The 11,466-nt window shown below is 50.4% G+C and overlaps 1 protein-coding gene across 1 annotated transcript; it reads left to right on the top strand.

Moving 5' to 3' along the window:
• Positions 1-425: 425 nt before the first annotated feature.
• On the top strand, positions 426-9,424 carry MTFR1L (mitochondrial fission regulator 1-like; the record flags this gene model as incomplete). Its single annotated transcript, XM_008937570.1, has 5 exons — positions 426-530; positions 1,201-1,310; positions 2,575-2,786; positions 5,631-5,943; positions 9,118-9,424. Coding segments are annotated over 5 exons (846 nt in total), but the record flags the coding sequence as incomplete, so codon positions are not given.
• Positions 9,425-11,466: the final 2,042 nt, after the last annotated feature.

Genomic DNA, 11,466 nt, shown 5'->3' with positions numbered 1-11,466 from the left:
AGGATTGTTTGGAAGTGAGAGTGTCCCTTTAAACAAAACTTTCTGCTGATTTCATTTATCTCCCGGGCCTCTCATGTGACACGTTTTCCTCTTGGTGTGTTTTCATTTATAGCTCAGCGCCTGTCACTTGAGTGCCTTTAGTTTTCAGTCCTGAAAATACCACGCCCATGTTTAAAATGCCCATTAGCAGGTGGCTGACTTTCAACTGTGTTCACCTGAAACACAGTTTTATAGAATAAGGACCTTGTTAGGGTTATAGTTATAAGCAGTTTCTAAGCAGGTTCCAAATTAAAAGTATCACTGAACAAATAAAAAGTCAGAGATCTGAGCTCATGAGTAAATTATATAGGACAATTTCCAATTTAATAATTTTTAAGAAGGGTAACTGATTTGAAATATTAATTATACCACGTGGCTTCTTGTAGACAATCCCCATCTGGCAGAACAAACCCCACGGCTCGGCACGCAGCGTCGTCAGGAGGATCGGCTCAAACCTCCCTTTAAAGCCCTGTCCCAGAGCAACCTTCGAGGTAGGTGGGCTCATAAGAGATCTGGTGGTCCCACGTGGGGAGCTGCCACCTTAGAGCAAGGCAAGGCCCCCACTGTCACAAGTCCTGTCAACCGTGGGTGCCCGCAGAGTCGTATTCACAAAACTCATGTAGCTGTATAGTTAATTTTAAGAATTTTTTTTATTGCTTTTTTAAAATTCTGTTATTGTGAGCAGTCATTGGCAACTTGAGGAGAATACCTCCTCAGACAGTGCCTGTGGCCTGGGCTGGGGAGCTGGAGGAGACATGAACGTGCAGTCACTGCTCTGCTGTGTGACCTCCAGCACGGCACCTGCCCTCAGGGCCTCTGCTTCCTGAACAGTAAAAGGGGTTATGGAAACACTGGTCACTGTTTAAGCTGTAAAAGGGGTTATGGAAACACTGGTCACTGTTTAAGCTGAAGGACAGTGCTGGGATTTGGAGTGGGCAGTGTTACTCGTGGCCCTGGCAGTGTGTTAAGCTCACCAGCAGTCCCTGTGCCACCTGCTTGCTCTCCTGGTGCCCAGCCACACAGCAGCCACATGTTTTGGCCTTGTTCTCACACATCTGAGCTGGTGAGGAGGAGAAGGGCTCTGCCAGCTGGTGTGGCACATCTAAGGTGGCTTCAGGAGGCAGGAGCATCACCTCCTCCATCCACCTTTCTTCTTTTTAGGTTCTACCAAATGTCTCGGAGCTCTATTTAAATGATGTCCCCCCAGTCCCCACCTTGGCAGACATTGTGTGGATAGCAGCAGATGATGAAGAGACGTACGCCAGAGTCAGGTTGGTTTCCTCTTTGTCTCTGCTGGTCCTTGGGTTCACACGGTGCTTTATTTCCCACAGCACAGGCCAGACATTGCTCAACAACTTCAGTCCTCTTGTCAAGGCTTAGGGCTGGCCCGGGCACTAGACAAATGACAGATGCTCTCCCCAGCCCACATCCCCTCACAAAAGGGAAGAGTAAGGGAGAGAGGCTTATGGGTTAGAAATCTATGAAAATAATAAAATGAAATACCTATAAATCTATACAAGACCAGTATGGAGCCCAGTCCCCTTGATGGCAGTTACGTCACCATCACCACGGATGCTGTGGAGCAGGCACTGGTGAAGCCCCAGACTGGGCTCAGCAGTGAAGGGATCTGGATTCAGGAACACATGGATCAGGATCAAAGGCAGGATGGAGAGAGTCCTCCTCAGCCAGCAGCCATTGAAGAAGAGGCCTCACCCTCTGAATGTCCATACATGGCTGGAATCTCTCACTGGTCAGTTGAGGGTCCCCTGTCCTGGCTGCTCCCCCCTGCAGGTGCAGCCTGTCACCTCCTGCACCCTCAGTGTGCTTCACAAAGTTTAACAGTGACCATGGCCAGCACAGGAGTAAGTCTAAGCAAGAGCCTTTCTGCACACCTCAGCAGTAACTCTGACCGTGGAGCATTAGCACTGCTAGAAGCTGACACTGAGAGTCTGCTGTTGATTTCAGACAGTGCCATGAGCTAGAGACTGAGCTGAAAACTAAAATCACTGAACAGAATTAATTGTGGGGGAGTCCCCAGCCCTGAACAGGTTCAAAAAATATGTGGACATGATAGTGTTGGGTTGATGGTTGGACTTGGTGATCTTAGAGTTCTTTTCCAGCCTCTGTGATCCTGTGAAATCAGAGGCAGAAGTGACAGGGTAAGTGACATTTCCCACATGCACCCAGCACTGCCCAGCACAGAGACAGAGTTACCAGGAGAGAGATGACTTGAAACCGTGTGAGCACACCCAGACTTCTGCCCCTGCAGCCTCCCCCACATCTTGTGCTGTCGGGTCACGATTCCAGTGACAGGTTTTGTGTCCTCGTAGCACAGGGGGAGCCCATGCGGCGGCACAGCACAGCTCTGGGGGGTGCCACCTCCACACAGCAGTACCCCCAGCAGGGTGCCACAGGGGCTCAGCTCATTGTGTGGAGGTCTCCTGCTGTCCTGGCGTGGGGGCTGAGTGTTGCTGGGGGTTGTTCTCCCCGGGGGGGCTGTTGCTGGTGTGTGAGCAGCGGGTGTTTGTCCCGCAGGAGCGACACTCGCCCGCTGAAGCACAAGTGGAAGCCAAGCCCCTTCACCGTTATCCAGCGCAACGCTTCCGTCCCCAACCTGCGCAGGCAGGAGGAGAAGCTGCTGGCCTTGAAGAGACCTGGTCTGCCAGCACTGAGCAGAACCACGGAGCTGCAGGACGAGCTGAGCCACCTCCGGAGCCAGATCGCCAAAATAGTCGCTGCCGAGTCAGGTAGGGCTGCGGGGGGGGGGAGGGCTGAGCTGCCACACTGGGCACCTCCTGCTGCTTTCCCACTCGCCTCTGGAAGAGCAGGAAGGTGTTTGGTAGGGTCTGGATCCCTCTGGCTCTCCGAGGCTTGCTGCTGGTTTAGTGTGGAAAGCAGCAAGAAGTACCCTGGTACCTGTTTATGAACAGAAGGTGTCTGTTCATCTGTTCAGAAGGCAGTTATTGATCTCCCCACTCAGAAACAGTTGAACAGTTGATTGAACAGTTCTGCAATCTGAAGGTATTTAGCCCTTTTTGAAGAGTTTTCCAAGCTGTGTTTCTTGCATACAGAATAGTTTTGCTGAGCTGACAGCTGTGTTATAGCTGCTTTCCACAGGAAAGGAAGGGCCTAGAATTTATCCTCTTAAAAAAAAAACCAAAACCCAGGATTGTGCCACGCTTGAAATGATACTGGGCAGATTAGTTCCTGTTTATGATGGCTGGTGGGGGCTGATGAAATCATCCTTATCCTCCATCTGAAAGCAAATCTTCTGTTTAATTCCCAGTGTGTGCACAAGACCAGATCTCTGGTGACCTGTGAGAGGTGATGGGATTCTCCCCTGGCTGTCACCCCCAGGGACTGGCACCTTTAATCCCAGCTTATGTCTAGCCCAGCTATCCATCAGCTAGAGACACATTTGAACATGAACCAGTTGTGGTGTTTGATTTGGCTGAACTGCCAGGTTCTACATGCCAAATTTGGGTTCTTTTTCAGTTCTGTGTGGGCAACAGACTCTTAATCTCCTTGATATCAATAATGTAAATATATATGTCACCACGTGAGAATATATGGGGAGATTTTAGCGTGTGAGGTATTTAGATGAGGTTGGGTGTTTCTGCTGACCCCCACACACTAGAGAGAACCCATCTCCTCGTGCTGGTGCTTCTGCTCAGCTTTGGTCTGTGTCATGCCCCTTGCCTTGACTCTTACAGCAGCCTGGGGAAACAAAACCACTCGGGGGGGTGAGGGAGGCACGTTGCCCTCACCTCTGCAGGGACTGAGGGTGAAACAGCCTCACAGGTGAGCCTCTTGGAGAGGCTCCACGTGTCCTCTCTTCTCCCTGCAAGACCAGAGGAACAACCAAACTGGAATAAAGAACAGGGGAAATTCTGTGATTTTGTCCTTCTCAGCGTTGTCTCGGCTCTACAGTTGCTGGAGCTGCGTGCTAGAAAAGTCCATTTTAATTCAAGGAGAGTAATATGAGGAAAATGAGAGGTCCAGATGGGAGAAAAATGATTGAATCATTTAATACCTTTTTCTCTCCCTCTCTGCTCAGCAACGTGCTGGGTTGTTATCAGCTGGCATTTGAGAACAGTTCCTATTGACTTCACGTCCTCTAAGTCAATAACGGGGAGCTGTGATGTAGGGCCTGGCTGCAGCTCAGTAATCTGATGAAGGAGATAACTATTTAGCAAGCTTATTTTGGAAAGATTGATGTCAGAAAAGAAATATTGTGCAATCTGTATTATTATATACTGGCAGAGAAATCCCTTAATTGGAAATTGATAACGATCTACAAGTTTACTCCAGAGGCCAAGGGCATTAGTGCTTTCGGGTACAGTTTGTTTTCAGGACAGGAAGGTTCTTTCAAGGAGATGTGCACTAAGCATTTTTCTGGGTTTTTGGTTGTTTTCTCATAGTGTTTTACATTGGAAATATCAACTCATTTTCACCTCATAACACTCAAGGATTTCCAAAGCTGTTCTTATCCTCGCTGCATTTTAAAGCAGGAACAACCAAATCCCATTTCCCTGGGGAGGGGTGGCTGCTATTCTCATTTTACAGATGGTGATGGAAAGCCAGACAGGTCAGGATGCAGTCGCAGGGTGTCTTGCTGTGACCTCCACATGTGAGATGCTGGAGCTCCTGAGCCAGCTCTGCATTCTCACCAGGTGTAGTGGTTTTGGGGGAAGGAGCCTGAAAGGAAAAAAAAAGGCAAGCAGATCTCAAGGGGATAAGGAGAAATGTTAAGACAAATAAGACCTACATTCTGATACAGGCTCCCTCTGTCACCCTGAATCACAGAATTGTTTTAGTTGGGAGAGACCTTCAACATCATCAAGTGCAACCCTCCCCCAGCACTGCCAGGTCCCCACTGCCCCGTGTCCCTCACCCCACATCTCCACGGCTTGGAAACCCCTCCAGGGGTGGGGACTCCACCCCTGCCCTGGGCAGCCTGGCACAGCCCTGGGCAACCCTCCAGGGCAAGAAATTGTTCCTCAGGGACAACCTCAACCTCCCCTGGGGCAACTTGAGGCTGGTTCCTCTTGTCCTGTCCCTTGTTCCTTGGGAGCAGAGCCCGACCCCCCCCTGGCTCCAGGCTCCTGTCAGGAGCTGTGCAGAGCCAGAAGGTCTCCCCTGCGCCTCCTTTGCTCCAGGCTCAGCACCCCCAGCTCCCTCAACTGCTCCTCACAAGACTTGTGCTCTAGCCCCTAGAGAGGAGCTGAATTCCTGTCCATTTGTTTCTTTGCTGTAGCACCAGGAAAAGTAAATGTTACCTGAGCTGTGCAGGGACAGGACACAGGGTTTGAACTGGGGGGACAAAGTGATGGGCATGGTAGGAACAGAGACATGTGGGGGGGTTGGTGGGATCAAAGGTACTGGAGAAGGTCTCGTGCTGCAGCATGGTGTTGTGGGAAGCAGAGTGGCCATGGAGCATCCCAGAGAACGTGATGAATTTGTTTTCTCCTGGCATGGGGGAGGCTGGCTGGTGATGCCTCTTGATTTATATTCTGTTGTTTTGGAAGAAAGAAACACCTGCATGGTTTGATCTGAGTTTACCTATCCACCTATATTGTTTTCTTTTTCAGCTTCTGCTTCATTAACACCAGATTTGTTATCTCCAGGAAGTTCAAATGCATCTTCTCCTTTACCTTGTTTTGGACCCTCTTTCCAATCCACAACTTCCTTTGTCATTAGCGATATCACGGAGGAGGAGGCAGAGCTGGAAAGCCCCGAGCTCCCGTCGGTCTCCTTGCTTTGTTCTGCAACCTCTGAGTGTGGGAAACCAGATCCAAAGGATCCCGACGAGGAGGATTCTGTCTCTCTTTCCAAGGCCAGCAGTTTTGCAGACATGATGGGCATTCTTAAAGACATTCATAGGATGAAGCAGAGCAAAGACTTGTAAGTGCTTCCTGAACTCTCTTGATCTTATTTTATCTCTTTTTTTTTTCCATCTCTCAGATCATTGTAGACACTGAATGTTGCTGCTGCTCTGTAGTCATGATTCCCAGGGGGGAAATACCTCTGTAGCACAACTTGCTAACACACTTCTGGTTTGTGTTATTTTTATTGATGTGTGGATAGAAGGCAATGGAGAGGAGCTTCTGTTAGCACAACGTGTGGCTCTTTCAGCTTGTTCACCTGAAAAAACCCTTGTGTTTGCCCAGACAAAAACCAGAGCTGTGGGTTCCTCTGCCCACTGTGGTGCCAGTGCTCAGAGCTTCTTGCAGACCCAAGGGCTTGGGAGGCTCAGCAGCTTTTCCAGCATGTCACGTACAGAAATTGCCACAGAGCTTTTCAGCTTCTCAGCTCGTGCATCTGGCCCTGCTCTGAGTGTTGGCAGTGAGTTTTCACTTGTCTCGTGAGGAGTTTACACACTGAGAACACCCCGAGCTGCTGACACTCCACTGCTGCCTGACTGGGGCCAGGTTCTGCCCTGCTCATAAAGTCCCCTCGTTAACGTTGGCTGTGCTGCCTTCATTTTATGTGTGAAATCACAGCAATCAAGTTCAGGTTCCACATTTTTCAGCCCAAAGATCTATCCAGCCATTATGTCGTGTAAGATTCCTGCCTAAAAATAACCCGTGACGGCTGTTCACAAGTTCTGTGCCTCATTTGGTTTAAAAGAAATTAAATTTTCAGCACTGAAAAAATTAGAGAGTGAAATGAAGAGGAATATGCTCAGCTTGCACCCAGAATGTCACACACCTGTAGTCCCTTCTGCTCTTCTTTTCCCCAGTGTTAAATGTCACTCCAGGCTGAAACACTCACTTGCCTGTTGCCTTCCCTGGGGACAGGGAGGATTCACGGGCTGCAGGTGAATTGTGCCTGTTGTGGAGCAGGGCTGTGGGCATCCCCCCATAATTTTGAATTATTGGGCAAAGGGAGAGAGAATTCTTCAGGCAGATCCTGCTGGTTTGTGTGCCTGGGCCACGTGGGCTCAGCAGGGCTTGGGTGAGGCTTTGGGTAACTCACCTAGGACTAAAACCATCCCTTCTGATGGTCATTTGCTGGCTCTGGGAAGCGTCCTGCAGACACTTCACCTTGTGACATTTGATGTTTTAACGTTATCAGCAGGGTGTGTACCTCTGGGAGTAAGCACTCCCACCTAACGATGTCGTTATCAGTCTTCTAATTAGTGCAGACTGGCTACGCCAGCCTCCTCTGGAAGCAGGGTGAGAAAACTGCCACCCTCTGCAGCAGAGGGAGCCAGGGAACCACACGTTGCTCGGGGAGGAAAGCTCCACAGACTGCAGGAGGGAGATCCAAGGTGTTCCTGGTCTGTGCCTGCGTGTGCCAGGCAGGCTCCTGCTGGCACCAAGGAGCCGGGTGCTGCTGGGGGTTGCTCTGAGGAGCAGTGTGGAGGTGACAGGGAACGTGGCCATAGAACGGGGTCACAGTCTGACTTTGATCCCTGACAGGATGGGTGAGAACAGCTAAAAACGGCTGGAGGCGTTTGATCTTGCTGCTACCCTGGGAAAGAAGCTGTGTGAGTGAGGGGGAGGGAGGTGGCTGCTGCACAAAGAAAGGGTTTACCAGCAGCCTTGGTTCTTCCTAATGTCATAGAAGGTGTGGGAGAGCAATGAGTTTTTACTGTAGAATACCTGGGGGGAAGGGGACAGCTGCCAAATCCCCCCTCACTGGGGGCAGTGGGCAAAGGAGCCCCCAGGACCCTTCTCCCCATGCAGTCCCCTGATGGATCAGGCAGGAGCTGGGGCACACGTGCTGCTGCTTGTGTCCTGGCTGGGAATGCTCCAACAGAGACCCTCGAGACTCTTCTCTGCTGGAGTTGAACTGTTTTCCTCTCCTCTAGTTCTCTATCCCAGCCTCTAACTTGCCTCCCACATGCAACAGTGACGTCTTAGGGTATGGTTGTTACAGCTTCATTAAAGCTGTTTAAAAAAATCCCAGGTAGTTGAAAAATGATATTAAATATATGACTGATGCTCATTACTTGATGAGCTTTAATTCCTAGACATGGTCCTCCTGTGTGGCTGGAGCTGTGTGAGCAGGTATTGAATGATGCTTAATGAGGTAACTACAGAGATGCTTCTTGGGTGCCCCTGTTTTGGACTTGGTGCTTGAAGCTCCAGGGATGAGTGAGGAGCGCTTGCAGAGCTGTGGATGTTGGAACAGAGGGGATCTGGGGCTGTTTCGGTGTCTCTGTGGGGCTGGGGCTGAAGGACAGGCAGCTGAGGAGCTGCCCGGGCTGCGAGAACACCGGGACCTGCTGGTCTTGCTGTTAGGGGACTGAACAGCTCCACTGCTCCATGAGTATTTCCTCGGCCCGTCGAGTGGCCAGGAAGGGCTGAGACACTGCAGCTGGAGGCTGGAGCTCCGTGGCCAGCTGCTGGTTGTGCCTCACTGCAGGACAGTGGTGCCCATGAGGGGCAGAGGTTCCTTTCCTCACCCCACTGTGGGCTGCCTGTGTCTGCACCCTGCCAGGGAGGGCTCGTCCCCGTGGTTGAAGCCATGTCCCTGCTGTGTCTCCTCACTGCTGTCCGTGTCACCTCCTCCTCTGGCTGCTTTGGTTTCCCCTGGCCCTCTGCAGAGGCAGCTGACAGATATTTGGGTAACTGAATTCTCAGGTTCACCCATGTGGAAGGAAGATCTGGGGAGGGCTCCAGACCCTGTGCTCTGGGCTTTCTCTGCATCCCTTCCAGAAGGAAGGGTTGTGTCTGGATGCCTCTGGCATCAACAAAAGCATTTCCAGGATTTCAGCTCAAACACCAGACCCAGACAATTTGTAGATTTATATTGAGGGCACATAGGCTGTAAATAATTAATGAAGTTTTATTTTAATTATTAACACATTTTGATACAAATTATAGAGCTTTGATGCTGAGCTTTCTCAGGACATGCCTCGATCCTCAGATGAGCTCCAGCTTTTCTCAGCCAACATGATAGGGCTGAAGTTTTAGCTGCATTTTGTCGTTTTCTGTCATTCTTGCACCTCCTCCACTTGCAACAAAAGCTGATGGTAAAGGCTGCAAAGAAATACTGGAAAGACTCTAACCAGAGCTGGTTTTGGCACTTCTTACTAATTAATACACTGCCCTTTTGTTTTCCCTGTAGAACCCGAACTTCGATGAAGGAGGAGGACCCAGCCGTTCTTATAGCAGAAGTTCTGAGAAGAAAATTTGCCCTAAAGGACGAAGACCTGGCCCTGAAGGAGAAATGATGTTACCATCATTAAACTCTGTAAGCAAAAGTATTATGCTCCCAAATATCCTCCACAGTAGCTGCCTTCCTGAGGATTGAGCCTTTTGCCTCTTTTACGAATGAGAAACGATTTCTGCACCGGACACTGACTGAGGCAAGACCCTGCGGATTTGATGTGTCTTCAGTGTATTGTTGTATTTAAGATAAAAACTTTTTAAGAAGATGGAAATTCTTTTCCACCTGTGTTTTGATGTTACTGATAAGGATCTTCTGAGGAGTGCAATGAGAGCTGCTGGACAAGGTTCTTCCTACCTACGATTTTCCTTAGGTTCCAGTTAAGCATTAATTTACAACAGCCCTGTTACACGATAACCAGTTACCACTTCCAGTATAAAGGGATGTCAGACATCCAGTTCTTTTTCCAAGTATGGTACAGAGCTGCTGAGAATAAGCTAATTAACAGGGCCTGCTCGTCAGCCTGCAGGAGGTTGTTGAACCCATGGTAAAAAGCATCTTCCCAGGGACGTGTCTGAGCCGATGGCAGGATGGAAGCACAGCCCCTGACCCAGCCCCTCCCTGGGGTCCAGGGCATGCCGGCTGCACTCAGCCTGCTCTGGGTGTTTAACTCACACATCAGCCCCACAGTTGCATGACAGAATGGCCTTAATTTCTTGCCAGTAATTTAATGTTTCATTAGTTATCCTTGTATTCAGATAAAGTATTTTATTTAGCATTCAGAAGGTCTATTTATTGAACCACTGACGCTAAGAACCGAGCACCTGCCACACGAGCTGTCACCTGAGAGAAGGGAAGGAGGAACTTGGTGTTGTCTGTGGCTACAGTCCCACGAGCTGAAGGTTTCCTGCGGCTACACGTTCTCTGCAATGTTCCTCATGGCTGTATTTAAAGTATGATTTTTTTTCCTTTATATAAAATGGAGCCTTAATAAGACAGTGGTTGTCTCTGATATTGATGTCCCCGTGTCCAAACGTGTCGGCGGCAGTGCCCGGATCCTGGGGAGGGGGTGGAGTGGGATTTCAGCTGCTGCAGCTGGAGAGTGGGCTGGGGGTGCTGCAGGTGAAGGCACTCAGGTGCTGAGGAGTTTCTGACCCCAGCAGGCCCTCAGCCCTTGGAAAGTTAAACCATCAGTCCCCACCTTAGAAGTGAGAAGAGGCTGATACTGCCTCTGGTGAGAGAGCAGGAACAGCATTTACCATTTGATCAGTTTTACAGGGAGGTGATGCAGCTGTACACCAAGAGCTGCTGTTGATGGGATCCTTCCCCAGCTCCCAGTACAGCTCTTCTGTGCAAGGACTTGGTGGGAATCCACCTGCCTGTGAGTCCCTGTTCTGGGGAGAGGCTCCAGGTACAGCCTGGAGGCAAGATTTAACTTCTGCACTGTGATGTAGCTCCTGAAATTCTGGCCCCATGGGAAAGTAAAGCTGCCTTAGATGGCAAAGCTTAACAGTGTTAGACAGACTCAAGATTTAAATAAAATACTGGGCAGTTGCTGCTGACAAAGCAGCTGTTCTGATGGACTCTGCTGCTCGTGACCCCGGGGGCTCCTGAGCAGCTGGTGCCTGCCCTTCAATCCAGCCATGCTCTGAAGTCCCCTCCAGTCCAGCGCAGGGCATCGCGTCCAACGAGCCGCAGGCGCAACGTACAGTTTTTTAGGCAATGTGGAAAAGGGAGCCGCAGGAGCAACGTACAGACAGTTACACCAGCCCCACTCAGGGTGCTCATCCCAGGGCCAGAGTGATGCCTGAGCCCTCGTGGGCTCCCCTGCTGCCTCCCTGGGTTACAGATCAGCCTCACCCAGAAGGGCTGTGCTGTCAGGGTTCTGCTCTCACAGCCCTCCTCACCACGCCTCGAGGCAGCGACCCTGCAACAGATGGTGTGGGGCCCGGCCAAGCCTGGAACAGCAGCCAGGCCTCGGCCACACAGGCTGTGAACCAGTCAAACCATTACAAATTATTTCAATTTTATTTTTATTAAAGCAAAATTTCAGAGAACAACAAAGCCCTCCCTGCCACATGGGTCTCCTGCCTACACCAGCTAGACCACACCTACAGAACCAATGGGTACACCCACCTAATGGGCCATTTTCTTACCAAAAACCGCTTTCCTGAGGCTTCACAGGAGGTCGCTAGCTGACCCACTGAAGGTCACCTACCAGTGTTTGATCACCCTGTTCCCCTCCGAGTCCTGGGTGAACAGTGAGTCACAGCACCCGCCCGAGCGCTGCTCCCCAAGCTGGCTCCA

This window comes from Merops nubicus, unplaced genomic scaffold (assembly GCF_000691845.1).
Source record: "Merops nubicus isolate BGI_N331 unplaced genomic scaffold, ASM69184v1 scaffold25833, whole genome shotgun sequence".
Taxonomy (NCBI): domain Eukaryota; kingdom Metazoa; phylum Chordata; class Aves; order Coraciiformes; family Meropidae; genus Merops; species Merops nubicus.
This window is presented reverse-complemented; position numbering and strand designations above follow the sequence as displayed.